Consider the following 25446-nt stretch of genomic DNA (forward strand, 5'->3'; position numbering starts at 1 on the left):
CTCAACCACCTTGAGGTGAGGTTCAGACTAACTTAAGTCAAGTTGACAGACATAACTGTTAACCTGGGGAATTATGATCCGTTCAGAAACACTATTCTGGCAAGAAAAGAAACCTCTGTTAAAAGATGACTTTCAGCACCTGCTTTCTTTGTTTAGTTTTGGAAGAAAGGAAGCCAAGACAATGAAGAAAAGAGAGTTTTAAAATTCAGGCTCCTTAGAGTTACCATTAAATACTGATCACCCACCAAATTAGTCTAGTTAAGGGCAAAAGCTGATTTCTCAAGAAGTTAAACCTTTTCAGGTTTTATAAGCAACAACAGCGGAGACGGAAATGACATGGCTAAGGAAACACACACCAGAAATTAAATAATTGACCCTGTATATACACATTTCAATTAATAGTCCCATTTTTTTAATGTCGATTTATTTTTCTACCCAGTTCAGGGTCAGTGATATACAAAAGGATATAAACAGATTACCATATTTACAGGAAGACATACAAAACAATTACCAAGAAACAAATCCAGCAAAGTAACAAATTGTAGATTATCCATGTCCACTGAACGGTGCAATGTTTATCCTAGGACAGCTTCGCGGTTCTCCGGGAAAGAAGTTATGTGGATTTATAGCTTCCATAAGGGTCAAGCAAACATTACAAGAGCTGATAGAATCATGCTTTATACTGACAGTCAGAGATAAGCTTTTAAAGAACACTCTAATTTTCAGACCAATGTTAGAGCACCAGTGGGCTCATAACCAAGATGTGACTTCATCAAAGGAAATGCTTCTCTCCTCTTATACACAGGAGAAGGAGCTCTTTTTAATAACAGGTGATTGAGCCACACCCTACCCCGACAGATGGTGCAGTTATCGACACACAAAGGGGAAAAGGAACTGACTCCTTACCAACCAAATACAATCCAGACTTGGGGAGACAGTTTCCAAACTCCGCCAAGCAAACTTTGTGTGACCCATATTTTGTACAAAGCACATTTCTCTCTGGAGAGAAAACAGGAATGAACACTGCAAAAATTTTCACATTGCTCATCAAATATGCCTTTGCCCAGAGTATTTGGGAAATGGCAAAAATCTAAACTTAGCCAGACATTTTATCTAAGAGTTTAAAGGAATCATCCCATCATCAGTCTTGGGATCAAATGGGTTAAATACCACAATTCTTTAATGGAAGCAGAAGATTAAGAGTCCTTTTCCCCTACAATGTCTCAGCCAGGGGAGCACAGAGAATGGAATACAAAAAGTTCAATGGCTTTAAAACATGAAACTCAACAGTTCTCAGTCAACCTAGCCACAATTTTCTGCCCATCTGTAAGTAACTACCACATTCAAAATTCAACTTTCACATTCAAAAACGCGATCAACTCCACTTCAGGGGAAAAAAGCAAAACCAATGGCAATAGCCTAAACCCTTCACACACTTGACAACAGGGGAACTGTATCATAAAGACACTTTAAAGGTCAGCAGGATTCATTTATAATTTGGCAGGTGCTGGCTGAAGGGGCAACAAACAGAGGGTTATAAAGATGTAATATATGAAGTAATCAAACAAATTGTAGACATATATACCACATTAAGACAGACTCACAGTACTGTGCTGACTAAAGAAAAAATTGGGGGACACTAGAGGGGAAAGATAATAGAAAAAATTACAAGGAAGCATTTCAGTCCAAAGTTAGTCCAGTGGATATCTACTTGTAGGATTTCCAATCTTTCATCTCCAAAGAAGTTGAGCAAATAAATTATAAAATTACCTCCCTTATTTTTGGGACATACAACATGCTTCCAAGTAATCGTAATCCCTCTGACGTCTTGGTCTCACTTGCTATTTGATGACTAAGTTGTTTCTGGCTATAAAGATTTTCCTATTTTATTTTTTTATTTCAGAGCGAGGAAGGGAGAGGGAGAGAGAGAGAGAGAGAAAAACATCAATGAGAGTCATTGGTTGGCTGCCTCCTGCACACCCCCTGCTGGGGATCAAGCCCACAACCCAGGCATGTGCCGGAAATCGAACCCCGATCTCCTGGATCATAGGTGGATGCTCAACCACTGCACCACGCAGGCTAGGCCCTAATATATTTTAATTAGCCAGTTAACACAGTGAAGACTGCTCCCTCTAAGGCCAAAAAAGCTTCACAAAATAATTTCATCTAATGAAGATGAACGGTGGGAAAAAAGGGAAAGTTTCCTGGTTTTTCTTGCAAAACTTTTTCTCTCACTTGAAAAACTCTACAATCACTTAATGTTTTGTTCCAGAAAAAGAAAGTAAAACTAGATGGGAAAATAGTCATACACTTATTGTTTACTAGCATGATACAAAATAAATTCATAAATGTCAGTTGATTGTCTTTCAAAAACCAAATGTGAATGTTTAATCGTGTAACTTAAGAACTGAATTTTTCCACATTCCTTTATAGAGAGTTAGCATCTGTAAATTGAGACTTTTTTTAGACAATCATGCAAATTTAATTTGTCTCTGGAAACAAAAACACAACCTAACAGATTAACAAAATATGTCCTTTAGACAATATTTTTTTCTGTGAACTTTTCTCCAGTGTTACCGTTTTTATCCTTCAGTAAACAGAAACATCTCTTTAAAAGTTTATGTATTTCAAGTTTACAGAGAGCTAAACTCTCAGCACGATTAGGAAGGAGGAAGGAGTCAGGTCAACCTATTTTACCTTCTGAACTGGCTCTACTCCTCTCAAAAATAAATTCTAAAAATTTTCTAATTATTATTAGGCTATATAAGCTAGAGACATGTCTACTGCCATAGATGCATCTTGTGAAATTGAATAAAGATTTTATTATACCACACACACAACGAGTAACTGGTACAGAAAAGGCCGTTTTTAGTTATTCTGTTGAGAATTTCTTTCCATGATTTCTTCCATTAAAGTATAGTTTTCAAAGCAACCACCACGACAAAGGAAGCATCTAATTAGTCCATTTTCTTCTGATCCAAGAATGCTGAACATTTACTGTCCCATCTGTAGTTGTATCAGCAGTGTAATGAACACAGTTTATATTACTTAACTATTCTTTGAACTCCAAGAACTGTTGAAGTCTTTTCTGATGTTCTGCAGATGCTTGCACAGCACTAAAATGAAACATAAATTCAAAGCATAAGCTTTATTTTACATTAAGCATATTAAGTGAACCACAGAGCACAGAGTAAATATTTTTCAAAACAATTAAAAATGAAGAGAAATCTTCACTTATTTAGTACTTCTGAAAAAGTTGGATGAAAACTCTGCTTAATCTAATGAGGAGGAGGGCTTGCATTCAGTAATGGCATGCTTCCACCTTCTAAAAGACCAAAGCAAATTAAGACTGACAAGTGAAGGCATCGATTTTAACCTGCTCTGCTGCGGAACCTGCTGTGCAGAGTTCCAGGCCTTACAGATTTTCTGGATTTTATTATTTTATTTAAACCAGATTCCAACATTATCTTTGAGTTGTGGAGTATTTGAATTGCTTTTAATATAAAATCCTTTAAACTAAAATGTTTGGTTAAAACATAATAGACTCCACTAATCGTTTTCAAAGGTAACAGCTTGGTGGTTTAGATTTACTTTTCCCTTTGAAAATAAATTATGTCTTGGATGGGGAAATTGAGTTCTCTCCCAACCCTCACCCCACAAAAATATATTACCTGGACAAAATTACAGCAAACATATACTAAAACTAGTATAAAACTTCCACAGTTTCTGGTTTTCTAGTTGTTGAACAGTAATATATCATTACTAAATGATAAAACTCCACTAACTGAAGGTCACCACTTTTAGAAGTGCCAAAGAGTCTTACTATAACAATTTTGCTACAAGTCATTCTAAAAGTCCTTATACATACTGATCTCTGCTTTCTTAAACCACATAACTGCTTCTAATTGAACCACTTCAAGTATGTTACTGTGCAGATTCCCACCTAGGGGCTAGTGAGGCTGTCGTCTCCAACTAAATGGCTGTGAACTCTCTCAAACAACAAGTCTGCAGCCTTTTTCATTAATCTTCTCTCTGCTGGTAGGTACTTCATTATCTCCTACCACTGTCAGTACTCCTGACTAATACCTGTCTCTTCCCCTCAAATTTTATTATAGGCTAGAAAACCAGTAAATCAAATTTACTTAATTTAAACCTGGTTCGCAGAGGTGGAGCTCTGGATAATGAATAAATTAGGTATTTTACAGTAATAACAGATTTCCAAACAACATATAATGTACAGTGTGGGCTTTATATATGGATGATCCTATTTTCTCTCTATTTACAACAATTGAAACAAAGTGGGATGAGTAACAACGTTTTCATGGGAGAATAAACTGCAGCAGGAAGGTTCAAAGGTTAGAGGAGACAACGCAACCTACTGGTTAAGAATACAGACACTGTAGATAGAACTCTAGGGTCCGAAAGTTCTGAGTCTGAATTCTGGCTCTGCAACTTATTACCTACAAAACTTCGGGCAAGTTACTCAAATCATTAGGTAAAACTTGCCCACAACCACAGATAGTCAATGACATACCCAGACATAAATCTAAATGTTTTAATTCTAACATTTTCCCCCCATACCATTCTGTCCTATATTTGTACAAATAGTCTCTATTGTCCTCATCAATTTTAATACACATATAAGATTTGGCTCTCCTTAGAGAAAAGAAAGAAGCTAAGGCAGAGTTTAATTTTCATAATTTTTTTATCAGTCATCAAGCTCCTTCTTTTCTAAGGAATCTCTATTTTCCACTTTCCTCCCTCTTTTTGCACTATCATCAGTATACACCGTAGCTAAGCTATTTCATTCTCTAAATTCATCAGGTGGTTTCTAAGAGTGTTCTGCATGGCAGTTTACATCTCAGAGGCAGTCTAGTGGTGTACAGGGAAAGAAGGTCGAATTTTAAAAGCAAGAAAGACCTGATTTCAGGTTCATATTCTAACACTCATTGGATTGTGCTACTAAGCAAGTTCTTAATCTCTCTGAGCCTCAGTTTCCATATCTGTACAATTATGATAATCCCTATACCTCACAGGCTCTCTGAGAAGAGTAAATGAAAAAACCATATAATATTAACAACAGAACTTTCTGCAGTGATGAATATGTTTTGTATCAAAGCTGTCCATATAGTAGCCACTAGCTACTACTGAGGACTTGAAATGAGGCTAGTGTGACTAAAAAACTGGATTTTAAATTTTATTTAACTTTAATCAATTTAAATAGCCATACATGGCTATCATATTGGAGAGTATGGATATAAGAGGCCCTCAATTATAGATTGTTTCTTTTTAAACAAGTAAATAAACCTCTCAGGGACAGAGGATTATCTACAGCTCTTTGGTGCTCCCACTCAGAACCAAAGTGTTCCGTAAAACTTGCTATTGTTGCTGCCTAGTTTTATGGAAGTGAAACATACATACATCTGTTTCTAAAAGCAGGTGTATGAGAAAGTTCTAAACTATTAACTGATTGCACATAGAAAAGGCAGAGTAATCTCTCTTGTCCTCTAACGTTCATTTTTAGTTAATAAACTAGCATTCCTTATTCTGCCTAGCTAAATTAATCCATAAGAAGAAAGCAGTAAACATCAATGAAACTAAATATAAACAGGTTTGGCATTTGTGGTTTTCTTTCTGGCTCCGTGTCTGAAGGTGTGATCTGTCACTGTTTTTCCAGCATGATTCACAAAGCACCAAGGACTCACTTATGGAATACTCTGCTCACCCCAAGTCTTAGTTTGCTGACCAAGATGCAATAACAGATTTTTTTTTGCCATTTTTTCTCCCTGAAGGGTGTTTTGGTAATTTTTAAAAACAGTACGTAATTACACTTGTGGCTTTTATGACTTTCTATTCCCTTTTTTGGTTCATTTGAAAGAAGGACCCAAAGCTTATATAATAGGCCATATTTTAAAATATAAAGTCTAAATCCAAGCTGTTAATTCCCAGTAGGAAGGTCCCAAAAAAACATTTTCAATGTGTGAGCCTTTATAATTTTCATACCTATTTCTCAGGAGAATTCCTGAAAATGGACTATCATCAGGGATCAAAACAGGTAAACTTACTTCAGATGTTCACCAAATGTAGTAGTTATTCGATAGATGGCAGTTTTCAGTGATGCTCTAAATGCAAATCTTAATGTTTTATAGGAAGTGTCCACAAGGGTTCCTGAAATCCGAGGTGGTTTACTGGAAGCATGAGGAAGCTTGAAGTACTTGTCAACTGCCTAGATCAAAGAAAGAAAACACATTACAGCAGACTTCCAAGAAGGCCTACTAAGTCCAAAGGATTAAGGAGACTACTTCAGATAGATACATACTATAAAGTATTTTGGATCACAAACAGTTTGAAAAACAACACAGTAGAGGTTCAGCTACTTCAGCAGTTACCTGGAAAAAGTCCTTTCCTCTAAAAAAAAACAAAAAAAAACAACTATACTTCACAACACCCTTGAAAATGCAAAGCTGGAAAGTGAAATAGATGTCCTACTCTGCTTAAGTGTGAGACAGTAAGAGTCCTATATTTAAAAACTCAGCAAAAAAAAGACCAAAACTTTATAGTTTACATAAATAAAAGTTATTTACTAAACTATCTTCCTTTTCAATTCTAGATGATAAAACATCTATGAGCAAGAATGGATGGGGGAGAGAGAGAATTCAAAAGTGAAACTGATTTTATTTATAGTTGACAGAATAAGAAACAGAGATTTAAGTTTATCTTTACAGGCCAAAGGTAAATAATATCATTTAAAAATGATATAACTATATTAAGGGATGACAGAGTGAAAATAGAGAACTGTAGGTGTATTAATCTGTTACAGCAAGATGTCTAAATTGATAAGAAGTAGTGTAAGTCTATTATTTATAATGGATATAACCACCAAAAGAAATAAAACAAATTATGGTGATTTCTGCATTACGTTTTTAATTTCAAGTGCTCTTTTATGTCATCTAGGTGATTTTTTAAATTTTAGCATCCTATTTTTGTTTCAAGAATGTAATATCCTCTCTTATTTCTGAGGATTTTGATAATTTTTGCTTGTTGTAGTTTCTTCCACACTACTTTTCCCCCTTTGTCTCTTTTGTCTTTATCTTCTGCATTACAGACGTTCATCAGAAATCTAGTGACCCTTGGCTCAGGACTGAGAGTGGGACTTCCTAAAGATCTGACCAAGAGCTCTGAGGACACAGCTGGAGATTACTGACAACAGCCTTCACAATAAGCGATTTGTGTGGATTTCTGCAGGGTGAATGCACCCAACTCAGTAACTTAGATATTTCTTCTTGGATTGCTCAGAGTTCCCAGAGAGGAATTTTCCAGTGTCCTGGTCCCGTGCTCAGGGAGCCAAGTGGGAAACAGAGCTACTGAGCTTTTAGTACAGTACCCACAACTGTATCTGGACTCTCTCTGTCCTGAGACCCAGTGTTCTACCCTCTAGAGGATAAAGTTCGACTGCTGCTAACGTGAGGGGGAGTACCAGCAGCAGACAATCTGGATGAAACAGCTCTCACCTAAACCTCTTTATTTTGGTACCTGTCTCTTTATCCTTGATTCCAGAGGTACTTGCTGCTTGCCCCACTAACAACTTCAGATTTGCCTCTGGATCTCTAATTCATTTATCTCAACCATCTGCTTTCCAGCTTTGAAAATTTTGTTGCTGTTGTCTCTTCTCCTGTTTATGAATTTATGACTTTTTAAAAGTCCTTTTACTGTAGTTTAGCAGAGTTTGGGGGAAGGAACAAGATTTGATACGTGTGTTCAGGCTGCCATAATAACTTCAAGTCCAATCATTTACTCTTTCAATGGTAACTTATAAGAGTATTTCCCAAGACTGGGACATACTTGAGATAATTTTAGGCAGTATGGAGGTGGTATTTAGTGGCATACTCAAGCAACATTAAATAGCACTCAATCAAAATGGAAAAGTTACTTCCTTTTCAGTTTTCTTGCAAACCTTCTGATTTAACTCAGTACACCAAGAAAAATGGCCATCATCATTTACTGCCTTGGTCCAATGGACCCTTTTTATAGATTAAGTTCATTTTACAAACAATTTACAGAAGTAAGAATGACAAGATAATGTAAAATAATTCTATAGAAAGTTAAGTAAGAATATAAACATTTTCCAGGTTTTGAAGACCTATACATCTGAAATGGGCAATGTCCTTTGAATGCAACTCATCAGCTATTATGCATAAACCTAGAACATATCCATTTTGAAATAATGATTTCAAAATGAAAATATATCTCCAATAGGTTCTAGCTTATTATTACTTCTGATTCTTTTCCTTGTATTTGTACCATCAAAATGCAGTATTTTAAAAAACTTTTGACAACTTATCATTTTGTTGACGAGAGTTCAACCATTTTCTTTGTACCATAATTGCAAAACAGTCATTCTTAGGTTTATAAAGACAAATTCAAAAGATTAACCCACTGACTTTTTTCATTTTGCCATCATCTATGCCTTCCAATCACCTTTGTATACCTTAAGCATTTATCCACTGATGAACTGTATAAAGTAAATTTTGTTGCATATATATAACAGAAGATGAAGGAATATACTGTTTCATGTACTTTTAGCAAAATGGGATGATTCAGGTTCTTATTTACAATGTGAGACCAAGTCCTTCCTGTTGAATGACTTAACAAGATGAGACTATCACATATATTTCCTTTTTCTCCTTAAAAATATATTCTTCTGTCATCAATTCTTGAGTTTTGGAAAACATATCTAGAAAATTATCATTTGAAGATTTAATCTGAAACTCCTCTTGTATGATTAATTTCACCATCATTATTAAAGACTATAACTGTTCTGTCCAATATGGTAACCACTAAGACATAGGTAGCTCTTAAGCACCTGAAATGTGGCTGGTCTGAATTCAGATATTCTGTAAGTAAAAAATACACACCAGACTTTGAATACTTAATATAAAAATGTAAAATATCTCATTCATAATTTTATACTGATTACATGATAAAATAATATTTTAGGTATGCTGAGTTAAATAAAATACATTAAAATAAACTTTACCTGTATTTTTTTAATGTAACTACTAAAAAATGTAAAGTTACATATGTGTACTGCATTATATTTCTATTGAACAGAGGTGGGCTAGAGTACTGTTATCTGTCTCTTTGCATTCATCTTCTTATTTATATAAATGACTAAAATTATGACAACAGTATGGTGTAATAAACAGTTATGGCAAAAACTATGAATACAGTATATAAATAACTTAAATCCAGGAGACACTAGCTTATATTTAATGATGTCCTCCATGGTTAGGAGGACTGAAATACTTAATTAGATTAAATAAGTATCTATTGAGCCTCATTTCATGCATGACACATGGTTCCTGCCCTGAAGACTCAGATCACACAACTGGAATCTCAAATATCTAATTAAGAATTACCTCAAACAATGAAGAATAAGCGGTGAATATAACACACCACTGAACAACATACTCTCCAGGAAAAATAAAAAATTCCATTAAGACAGATACTTTTGGCTCATTTATATTTATATGCAGTAGTATATGCACAAGATCCAAATAAAGAGCAAAGTCCAGTTGCTCTCCCTTAATATTTACCTACCAGTGTCATTAACAAATGTCCAATGTGCAGAGCCTTGAAAGTCCCTAGTCACAAGGATCCTGCTTATAACCTAGTTAAAACGTAAGTTTACTCTACTAAGGCCAGAATCCCAAACAAATGCTAAGGATAAGAGCAGACTTTGTTATTGGAAATCATGACTATAGAGCAGAGTTTCTCAACCTCAGTACTACTGACATTTTGGACTGGATAACTCTTTATCATGGGGACTGTTCCTGTGCACTATACGCTGTTTAGCACCATCCCTGGCCTCTCTATACAATGGATGACAGTAGCACTTCCCTAGTTACGACAATAAAAATGTCTCTAGATATTGACAAATGTCTTCTGGGGAATAAAATCACCCCTGGTTGAGAAACACTGCTATAGAATAATAATAATATTAGACGATGATAATAAGCCAAGTACCAGTCAGATGCTACTGAGACAAGGTCCTGCCTCTACTCCAACAAAGACAATAAAAGTAAGTGGACAGTTAAAATGCAATGCAATAAAGTATTGAGATGGGGGTTATATAGGGCAGAGCCAGACAAAAGGAGAAAAATGTGTTCTAGGCAAAGAAGACAAGACATCATGTATAGAGTTAGACTTAGGTTAAGAAAACATATTTCAAGGAAAAACTAAATAGTCCACGGTGTCAACTACAGCAGAGGGCTCATGGGAAGAACAGGGAGTGACTGGAGTCAGAATGTAGAATCTCTATTAAGAGTTAGTAGGCGCTTTCTCTGCCTGGCTTATTTCGCTTAGCATAATCTTCTCCAGGTTCATGATCTCACTCGTATGTGGAATCTAAAGAACAAAATAAACTGATGAACAAAATAGATCCAGAGACACAGAAGCATGGAACAGACTGAGGAATCTGAGAGAGAAGGTGGGGGGGGGGGAGATTAACCAAAGACTCTATATGCTTATATGCATAACCCATGGACACAGACAACAGTGTGCTGAAGGCCTGGAGCAGGGGGTGCGGGGTAGAAGGGGTCAATGGAGGAAAAAAGGGGACATCTGTAATTCTTTCAACAATAAAGATAAATTTTAAAAAAATAGAGTTAGTAGGGGCAAGAGGCCACAGCAATAATTCAGGTCAAGAAGGCCATAGGCCTGCAATAAGGCCAATGCAGGAGGGATAGGCAAAAGAGAATGGATGGGTGATGAATATGGGAATGATCCCTTGGGGTTTTGCCACATGGGTACAACTGAAGAACACGGCGACAGGAAGATGAAAGAATTAGTAATAAAATGGTTGTGACAGACATAAAGTCTAAGCTGGACAGGGAATGACATAAAAGGAATCAGGAGGAAGCTGAAAGACAAGAGAAGTGAAAACACTGGTCAAGACAAAGTATATAGAAGCAAGGGCATGAGAGGGCTGTGCTTGGAGCAAGCACATAGGCCCACAGATCTATGGGTAAAATTCAGGAGGATGAACTTTAGGATAAAAATTACTTTTAAAAATATGTTTTTATTGACTTCGGAGAGAGGAAGAGAGAGGGAGATAGAAACATCAATGATGAGAGTCATTGATCGGCTGCTTCCTGCACACCCCCTACTGAGGATCGAGCCCGTAACCCGGGAATGTGCCCTGACCAGGAATAGAACCTCGACTTCCTGGTTCACAGGTTGACGCTCAACCACTGAGCCACGCTGGCTGGGCAAAAATTGCATATTTATCTTCACTAAGCTCTAATTAAAATTTAGCATTTCTTTTGATTATGAATGCAAGCAACAAATCACAATAGCATTAGCAGTTCCTGTGACTTTGTCACCAACAGAAATCACCAATATCTTCATATCATGTTACTATTGCAGTTATCTTGAAATACCATTCATCTTATCACTATTTTAAAATGAAGCTAGTTATTAGACTCACTCATTATTTAATGCATTGATTAAAAGGCACACATTACTGTATTATAAATACTTTCATAAATCAAATATAATTTCATAATTTCAAATATAACTGATTTCCTTTCTAATTCTAAGTCTTTATTTTATGCATTTAAGAACATTATTTTGAAAAAAAGTCCAGGGGCTTCCTCAGACTCCAAAGGGATCTTTGGCACAAAAACATTTAAGGATTCTGCCTTAGAGGGCAGAATCCCAGAGTTTTAAGCTTTGGAGGTGGAGAATTCAGGGGATAATGAGGCCCAGGTGACAGCCATGGGATGAGACTGAAGGGTATATGAAGAGTAACAAAGAGGAGGAAGTTAAAGAACTGTGGCACCAAGGTGTGAGACAAATATCCATCCATGTGGACACTGAATTACTCATTTTAATCAATCTCAGGATGTGGGATGGAAAAGGAAAGACTGGAAGGTAGTTTGCAAAATCTATGGACCACCAAGTATGATAAAAAACCAGCTGTGATGTGGCTTAGGGGAGAAAAGATGCCACAAGCCTCACAGAGGGAAGCGTTTTTATACTCAGAAGCTAAGTACCAAATCACTGGAACTGTTCTTTGTTCCTTTTACCTCCTCCAACTCTCAAAAATATACCTCTGTCTCCTCAAAAGTATTCTTTCCAACTCCTGTTTCAAAGTAAATAGGGCCTGACCTTTTGACAAGTCTGTAATCCCTACCTTCCTAACAGAGGTATGAATAACCCTAACCAAATGCCTGCCCCTAGCCAACTACAAAGAAGAATTAGGAATATTATGGTGAGGAGGTGAGAAGAAAGTAATCTGGGGAAGGAGTATCTCTAGGGCAGTGTGATCCTTATGAAATCAATTCAGTTTTAACCAGCATTTTAAAAAAATGAAATAGAATGGAAAACATTAGAATGCAATGCACATATAAAAAGGTAAGTACTGTTCTAAGAACCTTAAGTTTCTGTTATATATACACACACACTGAATCTAATGTAAACATAGTGCAGATCATGGCTGAGAAAGTTTGAAAGCCATGGTTCCAGAGGTAGAACCACTTTCTCTGAAGAGAACCCCATGTGAAAATAAAAAGCCCCCAATGAGAAATAAGGGATATGGATCTGTAGCTTTCCCTGGGGTCTACTACATGGCTGATGCTCTGCAATCAGCTTGGGGTTCAGGTGTCAGCTCTGCCACCTACAAGACTTGTGTGTAAGAAAGTCACTGCACCACCAAGCCTCCCTCATCTGTAAAGTAGAGCTAAAATACCTCCATCTTCATTACTTCACAAGATAGTTGTGAGGATCGAAAATGAAATGAAACTGCTCTGTTGACTATGAAACATTTTACTGTTATTGTCATTTTATTTTAAACTACACAGCCAGAGTGATGAAAAGCAAACTATACTGCAAGTACTGAAAATATGCCCAAATCATTGTTACCCAATTGTGTAGTTAGAGAAGCCAAATATCAGAATTTGTTGGGAAATACTAGGAAATTATTTCTTTAAAGAAAGGTAACTACGAAAAGACAAATAATGAAACTATGCATGTGTACATATATACAAGAAAGTGGTCACAAAGAGGACTCAAAGCCAAAAAAAAAAAAAAAAAAAAAAAATCACTGGTTTTGATGGGTAAAACTTTCTTAGAGATAAAATGAACTGAGATGAAGAAACAGTGAAACGTGTTTTCTCTTCATACCTTAAATTGCCTCCCAAGGCCAAAAGATGCACCAATTGTTATCCTTCAAGCCTAGTTCAGTATCACCTCCTCCAGAAAACCTACTACACACACCAGCTCCTATCTCTAAATGTCTCTAGCACTCAGTGTTTATCTCTCTCATCTGACATACAACTAGTATCACTAGGCGGTGTAAAACATATTGCCCAACATGAAGTCAGGAAAGGCAGCCTACTGGAAAGCAAGAAGTATACAATTTATTTTTCTGCCTTTAAGTCTAGGACATAAAAGATCTATTAGTTTAAAACTATTTACCCATCCTGATGGGTACAAAACCAGTGATTTTATTGTATTTTATTTTGGCTTTGAGTCCTCTTTGTGACCACTTTTTCATGTACGTACACATGCATAGTTTCATTATTTGTCTTCTTTTCCTAGCTACCTTTCTCTAAAGAAATAATTTCCTAGTATTTCCCAACAAATTCTGATATTTGGCTTGTCTAACTACACAAAGGGGATCCACTGGCCTCAGCTCTATCATTTTTAGCCTTTGGCCAAGAGGTAACTTAGTATCTTCATGGATAATTTAACTACAGGTCACTTTTAGTAGATACAGACTGTGTAAGGATCCAAACTTCTATCATTGAACAGAACTGCAATATCCTAAATAATCTGATTAATACCAGAGGTATAGCCTACAGGTTTAATATACTTTCTTCTTCTGTTACTATAAGTTATTTAAAAGTGACTTAATCTCTTCCTAGTCTCTCTTAGATTGTAATTTCCTAAGGGTGAGAACAGTACCATTATTTTAACTTCCAACATGTTTTGTGATTCAATAAATATCATGATATATAAAAAACAAACTCAAAGACTGGGGTGGGGTAGGATGGGGGAGGAGGAAAAGGACATTTACCTCCACCCAACCCACATATTGCCTACCTCTTGCAGTGTCAACAAAGTATTAAGAATTGCTGGTAGTGTAGTCTGGACAACTCCAAATCTATCTTCTGTAAATGATGCTGCTACTAAGTGAGACAAACCTCAAGGGCAAAAGAAAAAAGTTAAAAGTGAATTAAAAGTAGGCAAATCTATTTGCAATATATCTATTTGACAAAGGACTGATCTTCTGAATATATAAAGAACTTCTACATAAAAGAGAGGAGGTAATACAATAGAAAAATGGGTAAAAGGTCAAAAGAAGCACAGGAATGACGCTCAGCTGCAGCAGTCATGAATAAGATAATAGTGTGCTTTATGCTGTAGTAGGGGAAAGTTTTTAAAAATGATATTTGCGTTTGGTAGTGATAAGGGCTAGGAAGAAAAACAAAGAGTGATAAGGAAATAGAGCGAAGGTTGTGAGTATACTTTTCATTAGGGGTCAGGAAAGGCCTCTCTGAAGAAGTATCATTTAAGCTTTGAGAAGGCAATACCTAAAATATAAATATGTAAGTTATTTAACAACTAAGTTTTCATGTTTAACCTAAGTTAAATATGTTAAAATATATTAAATATGTTAAATAAGTTATGTCCAGATAAACTGACTGCTAAAAACAATCTATTAATTGTACTTTTTTTGAAGGCAAGAAAGTTATGCAAGAATCCCAGGATCAGTTTCTCTGCTTATATAAAAGGAAAATTTCTGCCCAGATTAAAGTATACCTAAAGCCCTGGCTAGTGTGGCTCAGTGGTTAGAGGGTTGGCCCACGCACTGAAGAGTCGCAGGTTAGATTCCCAATCAAGGGCAAGTACCAGGGCTGCAAGTTCTAACCCTGATTGGAGCACGTGCGGGAAGCAACCAGCAACCAATTTGTATGTCTCACATTGATGTTTCTCTCTCCCTCCCTCTCTAAAAATGAATGAATGAATGAATGAATGAATGAATGAATGAATGAATGAATGAATGAATAGTACACCTAAATATTTAAGAAAAATTACCTACATAAAACAAAGATATAAAAATGTATCTGAAAATTCAAAGATTGAGATCAAAGTCCAGAACTGACCTTTCATGGATTATACTTCAATATTTAACTGATAATTAAAATCATAGTTGCAATTTACTGAAATTGCTTACCTTCCAAAGCCCAAATATGCATTTGGGCATCTGAAAAAACAGCCTGAATGGAGGCCTCTGGGTGCTACAAATACAACAAAAACATTTAAGTAAGCTCCCTGGGCAAAAACTCTTATTATTTCATCTCATCAACTATGTAAACTATAACAATAGAAAATTCACAGCTGCCTCTCAAGAATTAAAATCTAAAATTCTTATACAATGTGACCTAACTGCAATAAAGCATTCTGCCACCAACTTACTATGTGACCCTTGCCAAGTCTCTAAATCTCTATGTGCCTCATTTCTCATTTAAAATAAGAGTTACACAATACTCAACTCACCTTAGAGGATTAGTATACAGATCACTTAAGAGAATGGTTATAAAAGCTTTTTTCAAAACAAAAAAGCTACTTAAATACATATTACCTCTCTTGAACTGTCTACCCTCAACCCCCCTCCAAAGAAAAATCACCCAACCTTCTTTAATATAATAGAGCCATATAGTATGGAGCAACAAACAATAATAGGCCCATTTAAATAAATGCTGGCTTTGGTAATGCGCCCAATGAAGCCTATTAAGTACAACAGCATGTTAGATTTCTCAACATCAAAGAGCAATGTCTATAACTCCTTAACATACAATAGATCCACTTGCAAAATTAGAATCAAAAGGTCACTTCCAAGGAAAAAGGAGATCTCGTCCAGGGTCTGCTAGGCCAGTTACCAGCTATATGCCCTTAAGCTAGTAACTTGACCCCTGGGCCTCAGGTTTCCTTATCTATAAAATGAGGACAAAAAGACAGCTCACAAGAATGCTGTTAGAATTAAATGAGGGAACTTAAGTGAAAAGAGCATGGGGTACAGGACACAAGGGTGAGTTCTCTCCATCCTTCTGAAACAAAGCATTAAAGTAAAACTTCAGACAACCACCCTTCCTCTTGGTGGAAGACACCTTCCTCAGGGGTCGTATAGTTTTCCCAAAGCTCTAAATGGATAGCCTAAGGTAAGTTATTTTTGATAAAGGTACTTGCCAAAGGGGTGGATCTTCCCTGCCACCATAGTGAAAAAAATGTTTCAAGAACTTGAAGTGCTTCTTTGTTATGTATATCTATATTCTATCAGCTACTCAGCTCTCTCCCCTCACCAGAGTATAACTCCCAAAGAATAAAGTTAAATAATGTCAATGCAAACTCCCACTTCAAGGCATAACTAAGTGCAGTATTAGCTAATAGTGCAGTATCTTCATAAAGAGAGAAGCTAGATTAAAAAAACTGAAACAAAACAAAAATTCTTTCCCCTACATATGGACAAAGGTTTTGTTCATCAAAGGACTAAACACACAACAGCTGTAGCCAGTGAAAACAGGAATGAATTTTTAGCTTCTGCAATTGAGAATTTACTCTACTACGGCAGCTGGGGCAAGAAGCTGAGAGACAAGTTGAAACATCCTTTAGTTTGTGGCCTGAATTACAGCTTTTAATCCAACACAAGGTTAACATCTGCAATGTAACCCAGTCATTTCTCTTCTGAAGAGCCAATTGGCCACAAAGATGTTAGCAGGACAATGAGCCATAAAGGATGGCCACAGATTTGCTCATTTTGCAGGATGGGGTTGTAGATCAGCACCAAGCTTTCTGCAGCCAAGAGACTCAGGAGGCCAACTACAGTCAAGCCCAGGAAGCCACTGAGGCAAGATGTGAGGTAAGAATGGGCAACTATTGTTAAAATGTAGGTTTAGTACAGCACTAATGCAAAGCTGTTTGGTTTGCTAGGATCAGGCTAAGTATTTAGAAATCATATCCTACCTGCTACTTAATTTCTTATTTCATTTCCTCTTCCCCCATTCCCAATGCTGTAATGACATATTCTTACCTTACTGAAAAAATACATTATCAGCACCCGTTTTGACAAGAAATTCTTAATCTGAGTTGAAAAAAAAGAGAATTAGCACATTTACAGTTTTCAAGTCTATTCAAATATAGTATCACACATTTCCAGGTTCTTCCTAACATTATCTTAAATAAAACACCTCCCATCTTACTGAGAGAGAACATTATTTACAATAAAGAAATACATTAGTACTATAAATTGGGTAATTGAGATGAGCCATCTAACCTAAATTGCATTTCCATGTACATGTCTAACCCCCAAATTAGAAACCTGTCACAATAAAAGGGAATCTAAGCGGTTCTGGTAATATTTTCTAAGACCATATTCTTTCTCAATTCTCCACAGCTGTCTTGCCCGTACCTCTCAATACCAAAAAGAACATGCTTCTCCTACCCCATCTTCAAATCTAAAGATGTGAAGGGGTTTTCTATTAGTTGACATTTATAGAGATAATTTCTTAGTATTATAAACTGACAGTATTTATGGCATATAGAGCCATATGGGATAATGAAGTCTATAAAATGCCTTCAGATCTTCCCTCTATTAACTGATCAGCAAACGTTATTATTCTTCCCATCTTAAAAAGTAAAACCCTTCCTTGACCCCTCAACTGCCCCCATCATATACCCCATTTTTCTGCTCCCTTACAGCAAGCAAAACTCCTGAAAATATCCGGCTTTTCTTGTGGTCTCCAATTCTTCTCAGTCTCTCCTGACCCCATGCCAATCAGGCATTCATCCCCCCTACTCCATCCAATAGCTTTTGACAAGGACCCAACTACCTCCACATTGCAATAGTTCATTACCAGTCTGAACCTCATGCTGCTTATTAGCAGCAGTATCTGACACTCACTTTTCCCTGAACACTTTTTTTTCTTGGTTCTCTTCTCACCTCAATAGCCACTTAGTCTCCTTTGCTATCCCTCATCTCCCAGACCTTTGGTCATAGGAGAGTCCCAGTTCTTGCATCTCTTCTGCATCTACACTCCCCAAGAGTTTTCATGGAGTTTGATGGTTTTAAATACTGTCTATATTCCGATGACCTCCAAATTTACATTTCTAGCTTAGAAATTCCCCCTACACTCCAGGTATATGTCTAATTTCTTACTCAGTATTTTCACTTGGCTATGTCCCAAGGATCTGTTTAAATTAACATGTTTAAAATCAAATTCCAGATTTCCCCACCTCACCTCCATCAAATCCCTTCTTCCAGAATCATTAGCAAATTGCACTCAATAAATTGTAACTATATTATTTCAGATTCTTTGGGCCAAAATCTGTACAGTCAACATTTACTCTCTCTTACATACCACAACCAAATCATAAGCAAATCCTATTGCACCTACCTTCAAAATATAGCCAAACCTGATCATATCTTATGGTCTCCACCACAACCACTCTGGTCACAGATACCACCATCTTGCACTAGATTACTTCAAGAGCTTTCAGAGGGCAAGAGTCTTTCAGAGAGGGTCTCTCTGCTTCTACTCCTACCCTCTGAAAATACAGTCTCAGCACAGGAGAGAAAGCAGCACTTTCAAAATATAAGGTTACATCATGTCATTCTTGTGGGAAAAACCACACAGTAGCTGTCCATTTCACTCACAGAAAATGTCAGTCCTATACAACCCTAATGAGCCCGATGAGCTCTGGGTGCCTGCTACCCCTCTGACCTCATCACCCACCTACCTGCCACTTTCTCCTCACTCTGCTCCAACCACACTAGTGTCCATGTTCCTCACACAAACCACGCATAGCTCAAAACCAGTTAACAACTGGAAATTTCATATGGGACAACTCAATATAAGAAGCATCAAAAAAAGCCCTATTTATTCCTAACAGCTTACTCATGTGAGATCCTTGATGTTGTCAATGTTTCATGCAAATATAAATCCTATACCATATCATCATACCTGTTCATGTTTATTCTGAATCCATGAATAAATCACACTGGGCTGTCTCATTGCCTTACCCTCAGCACTAACTGTAGATGGAAGATTAGAAAATTCATTCATTTGCTGATCTATTAAAAAACAAAACAAAACAAGAAGGTGAAAACAGGCTGATTCTCTGCAACTCTGATATTTCAAATTTTAGAAAATAAATAGTCCTCACCAGAAGCAGAAGTCCATAATCTTGGCCCTCTTCTTATTAGCTGAGAACTTTGAGGTGACCCACAGCAGATGTTTGCATCAAAAATTCCAGCCATCCGACTCATTACACTAGAGCCAAATGGAGAGCCAAGAGGACTTATAACATCGGGTGTAGATAATTTTGAGGAAAACAGTGGTGTCTTAACTAATGGTGGCACTGAAGATCGAGGCATCTGACTAGATTTTGGGGTCTGAAAAGTAGTCTCTTCTGCAAAAGAACAGATCAAGCGCTAAAGGGGCAACCCGACACAAACAGGCCAGCATGAGTGTTCTCAAATTTTATACACTTCAATTTTTTGTTTAATACATTACTCAAGGCTCAGTAGGTTTTTTCCATTTAGGTTTTACATTCTCAAGATCCTGTTTTCACTACTGCAACTCAATGACCACTCAAGTAGGTTTAAACATCTTTTTCTGTCAGACTGGGACAGCCTCTCATTTTTCCCCCTCCATGAATATTCTCATCTTCAAGGTCAGTTTCTGTTTTGAATAAACTTCTCAATTTCTATTTTATTTTTATATGGCAACAACTTTAATTATTGCATTTGAATCTATCCAGTTTTACTGTATGCTCCTACTATAACTATTATTTGGCTAAACATAACTGAATTTATATACAGATAAGAGTGCTAACCTTATCCCATTTTCCCGAGTTCTTTCAAATTAACAGAAGTCACACCAAAGACCAATTTGCCCAGGATATGTACACATCTGACTCTACAAATCTGATCTGCAAATAGCTTCTTCACAAATTATAACTCTACCAATTTAGTTATAGAGTCTGTTGTATAAAAACAAAGGAATATTTTCCCTGCTACTCCAATCAGTACAACGCACAAAGACAAATTATACACTAGTATTCTGCCTTAATAAAACCACAATAAGACATTAAACATTTAAAGTACTAAATTTTCATTACGTGACTCTTTAAGAGTTGGTGGCAGTTAGAAATCTTTGAATAATCAATTTAAAAATTTAGACTGAAGTTTTTTAAGTTTTGCAGTAAGTCCTCAAAATTAGAGGCAAATTTTCTCTATGCAATGGGATATGACAACAATTTAAAATAATGAAAAAACCATTTAGACACATGATCCTTCCAACCCAACATTACAATGATCTTTGCGAGATGTAAGTAGCCTATTCAAAATCCTCTACTATTTCCATAACCCTATGGGATAAAATCTAAACTCTTTTTTATAACATACAAGACCTCCTTTTATTATCAAGCATCATCTTACCCATGTGCAGGCTCCTTTTTGACACATTTCTTTTTGCTAATTACATTTTCTTATCATTATTTGTGTGCCTCCCACTAAAGAGTCAGTTCCAAGAGTGTTTTGTCATCTTTGATTCTCTTGTTTCTAGAACATTGCTTGGTATGTGGTAGGTATTCAATAATATTTGTTCAATACATAAATGCCAACCTAAAAGTTGATAACATCTAAAACACTCTAGAACCTTTTAAAACCTGACATTCATGAATTATTTCAATCATTTTCAACTGTAATCTATTTGTTTTGGGTATATGGTCTCTCCAGAGTAATAAAGTAAAAAACACAGACATGTTTGTGCTTTGGTCACGTAGGAAATTTCTGAATATCAAGATTAGTTGCCAACATTTAAAAAGTGGAAGATTTCACATAACCATTTTTTAGATTTCAGGCTTTGGATGAAGCCTGTGCTCCCAAGTTTACCACCATCTCACCTAGCCAATTTCACCCACTTTTACTAAATGCCTTGCTCCAAAAGGCATCTGAACATTAAGTGCTTTATCAGCTTTACATCTCTAGGCATTTTCTATTTAAAGGATTTGGTAAAACAGCGTAAGTTCCTCCACCTGCACGTCTTGTCAATTTTCACCTTTCAAACTGAAGGAGTACTAACATTATATTAGGCTATCTTATAATGATGAATGTATTTAGAACATTAGGATGTAATCTTATGTATAAGAATGTATCTCAAAGCAATGAATGTATCTAAAAACAATGAATGCCCCCACTGCCACATCACTCAATCATTTTCAGTTGCTCTTGGACATTATCCAGCAACTTTTTGTGTCTGGGATACCACAATCAGAAAAGCTTCCAGTATTATTATAAACATTTACCTGGCTTTGTATTAGGGTAAGCTGAAGTCCTCTATTTGATGACCAACATTTTTTAGCCATTTTACCACCACCATCACATTGGACTTAAATTTTCCTAATCTATAATGATACTGAGTTCTTATTCTTGGTTCAGAACAATATCCCATAAACTGGATAAATTTTCCCTAAAAAAATATATCTCACACTTATACACATATCTTTAGATTAACAACTATCATCTTTCTTAGGAAATAAAATGCAAATGCTCTCCCCTCTCTTAGAGTTACCTGGGGAATTCAATTTCTTAGACTCCACCGCATATGATGAAGACATTACTCTTCCATTCGTAGCAGCAGCTTCTTGGTGGAGAACTAGTTTCTGAGTCATATCATTTAAAAGATTCAAACACTCCCTTGAAATGGCTGTCCAATTGTGGGGATGTCCACCTACAAGGTCCAAACACCAACTTTTAAAATGTAGATAATTGTATAGTCTCTCGAATGAGGAGAAAAATCAACTAGAAGTGCTACATTACACTTTGCATCAGGGCCCACTTTTCTCAAGTAAGCTACTATTTATACTTATACCATCTAATACACAGCAATATTTGGATGAAATAAATATTTGGATGAAATAATTTCCCCAAAAGTCTACAAGCAAAATGTTTCTATTTTACCATAAAAAACCCTCTCAAACTGATCACTAAAATAAAGCCAAACACTAGAGTATGGTGCAAACACCCAGGATTATTTTACTAGCAGTACCAAACAGACTGAACACTACAACACTAGCATGTGTAATAAGATCCATACCATGGCCCCTGGTGACCTCTAAATTGTTGTGTCTGACCCACTGTGCTTCCTTTTATTTTCATTTGTATAGTAATCCCTATTTGCTATTATATCCATAGGAGTTACACATTATTTGGTAATAATCATGCTTTATACTTGAAGGGTCTACATGTCTGCTGATTATTTAACTTAAACTACTATGATCCACACTTATTCCCTTACTTCTCATTATCTTTTGATTTTCTAAGACTTTTATCTCCTAGGGCTGTCATATAAAATCAACTGTGCTTCATTATGGGTTGAGAATATCAGGAGTCCACTGAAAATTGGTTTCCCCATCCTGGGTGCCAAATAATCATTCTCTTTACTTAGATCCTTCCTTAAACATTTCCCCTTTACAACTCAAGAGGAATACCACTTCACCTGCAAACAAAATACTCCATCAGTAGGCCCCAGATGTACTGCTATAACTCAGGACCACTAGGGAACTACGTAATGGTCCAGTTAAATTTTAATAATATGCCCTAGAATGCAAGTACTCTGGCAGAGAACATGCCATTCTGTTAGCTTACTTGAACATCTGGTAAAAATATTTAACATACAGAGAATTCCTAAGTGAACCTAAGTCTGAAGGAAACTATGGCTACGGTAATTCTCTACAGCATCAGCTCTGAGTTTTTCATGTTACTGAAAGGACAGTGGCTTCAATCATTTATATTTTTATATAACTGGGTTTTATTTCCATGTAACATTTAACTATACAGAAGGTTTATTTTACAATGTGGGAATTGTTAAGTTTGGCAAAATAACGAAGAGCTGATTAGAGAGAAAATGGAAGGATGCCCGGTTCTCTCTTCCCAATGGTGGTTGGGGTTGGGATACTGTTTCCCTAGGAGTAAGGCAGAGCACTGGCACCATTACAGTCTTGAAGAGGTTGGCAAATAAGAGTCACCAACAGCACTTCTGGGTCACCTTTAAATCTAGTTCCTTTCTACTTTTTTCTTAAGGAAGGCAGAGTAGCATGGCAAGCTCTGCACCTGGAGTCAAATAACAGAATATCTTATTCCAACTCTGGCATTAACTTTATTTAACCCACTTACTCTCTCTGAGAATTAGGTCCCCCCATCTAGAGATTAGACCACTTGATACACCTGATACATCTGATACTTAAGACCCCCTGTAGCACTGAAACTTTTAGGACCCTTAAACCGCTTTCCTGCTCTAAAATTGTCAACCCACCTCAGTTTCTTGAAGTTAGGGGAATGAGGAGGCTGAAGGAAATAATATAAAAGTTTAAATATACCTTTCCTTATGACATAAGTCTAACCACAACACAAACACTTTGTTTTATGAGATTTAGATCATAGCTTAATTTAGTGGGCTCACTGATGTGTGATACTTTATTAAATACACCTATCTCACCAAAAACTTTAAGTGGAAGACTTCCTTCACATATAAGCCTAGTCAGGCTATTACTTTTAGCATTACCTGGTTGGCTAAGACTAAAAACTTCTTGTCTTCGTGAAGGAGAATATTGAGAAAGCAACATCAGGTCCTGCAAGGCCAAATACTAAAAGGGAAAAAAATACATAGTTTAAAATTTTAATATTTATATAAAATCTTATTTATGAATTGGGCTCAGCATGATATATCTAAGGGGAAATTAGTGGAAATTTTTCATGAAGAAAATAGCATTTAACCTTCCTTTTTAGATTTCAAGAACTTTCCTGCCTCTGCCCTCTATAGGCTACCCGACCCACTATAGGTTCATTATAGCGAACTAGAACTCTCTGTGTTCTTTCCCACCTCTGTGGTGGGAAACTTAAACATCACTTCCTCCTGGAACTTTCTCAGGCCTCCCCACACTAACATACACTCACACAGTTCTTAACTGTGGCACTTAACAAAATTTATTATAATTGCCTGTTTACTTGTCTCATCTGGTTCCACCCACCAAACTGTGAGGCAGAAGCAAAGTCTTGCTTGCTACCAAATTCAAAGTCAGGGCCTAGCACACAGTAGACATGCAATGTCTGTGGAATTTTTTTTTTTTAATATGTCTTTATTGATTTCAGAGAGAGAGGAAGGAAGAAGGACGGAGAGAGAGATAGAAACATCAGTGATGAGATAGTCATTGATCAGCTGCCTCCTGCACACCCCCTTCTGGGGATCGAGCCCACAAACTGGGCTCTGACAGGGAATTGAACCTAGATCTCCTGGATCATAGGCTGATGCTCAACTGCAGAGCCACACTGGCCAGGCTCTGTGGTATTTCCTTATCAGAAATCTTCATTTTGTTCCCTGGCAAACCTCTTCACTCATCATTCAAGAGATCATCCCTTCTGTGAAACTTTCTTATATTGGTCCCAAGCAGAATAAGTGGTTCCCACTGTACTTACCCTAGTAAATTTTCATTACTTTGCATATCTGCCTTTTCCATTAGGCTGTGCTACATCTCATTCATCATTATACCCTAAGTAACTAGCAGTGACTGGCACCTGGCCAGTAAATAAAGATTTGTTAAATAACCAAATGAATGATAGGTATTTTTGTTTATCTATTAAATTAGTCATAACTGATACTTAAAAGTAATCAAAATCTCAGTGGTTCATTTTCTTATTGGTTTATACTTTTCCAGAGTGCAATCAAAACTATGGATTTTAACTACTTCAATTCTTTTTTTTAATCCTCACCGGAGGATATTTTTTCCATTGAGTGGAAGAGGGATGGGGGGGAGGGGAGGGGAGGGGAGGGGAGGGGAGGGGAGGGGAGGGGAGGGGAGGGGAGGGGAGGGGAGGGGAGGGGAGGGGAGGGGCAGGGAGAGGGAGGGCGAGGGGCAGGGGGAGGGAGACATCAACGTGAGAGAAACATTGATTGGTTGCCTCCCGCTCTTGCCCCAACTGGGGCGGAGCCTGAAACAGAGGCACATGCCCTTGGCCAGGATTGAACTCAGGACCCTTCAGTCCACGGCTAATGCTCTAACCACTGAGCCAAACCAGTAAGGGCTCAATTCTTTTTTAATTACTATGACCTCTTCACAGGATCACATATAATATAGATCTACTTTAAAATTTCAAAATGCAATTTAAATCAAAACAGTTTATTTTCACTTAGTTTGATTTGTAGATTTATTGCAATTTCTTTAAACTCTTGATTAAAATTTGTTTTAGGATCATTATCATTATTCATATCTCTGAGAGTTCACTGAATGTCTACACACTACCAAGCATTACCTTTACTCATAATGGCCAACAATACTACATGAGTGAAAATACATATTGATCCAATGATAAAAAAAAAAAAA

The 25446-nt window shown here is 36.7% G+C and overlaps 1 protein-coding gene across 1 annotated transcript in view; it reads right to left on the reverse strand.

Annotated features, from left to right (window-relative positions):
* Positions 1–385: 385 nt before the first annotated feature.
* NDC1 (NDC1 transmembrane nucleoporin) overlaps positions 386–25446 on the reverse strand; it is a 41286-nt gene continuing 16225 nt past the window's right edge. Inside the window, exons 10-18 of the mRNA XM_081145345.1 lie at positions 23631–23712; positions 21639–21797; positions 19228–19473; positions 19026–19135; positions 17096–17146; positions 15242–15305; positions 14107–14207; positions 6066–6226; positions 386–3116 (exon numbers count right to left, since the gene is read on the reverse strand). Of these exons, the coding sequence (XP_081001471.1) occupies positions 3053–3116; positions 6066–6226; positions 14107–14207; positions 15242–15305; positions 17096–17146; positions 19026–19135; positions 19228–19473; positions 21639–21797; positions 23631–23712 (1038 nt within the window). The 3' untranslated portion in view covers positions 386–3052. The remainder of the gene's footprint in view (positions 3117–6065; positions 6227–14106; positions 14208–15241; positions 15306–17095; positions 17147–19025; positions 19136–19227; positions 19474–21638; positions 21798–23630; positions 23713–25446) is intronic.

The sequence above is a fragment of the Miniopterus schreibersii genome (assembly GCF_964146895.1).
Source record: "Miniopterus schreibersii genome assembly, chromosome: 8".
Lineage (NCBI taxonomy): Eukaryota > Metazoa > Chordata > Mammalia > Chiroptera > Miniopteridae > Miniopterus > Miniopterus schreibersii.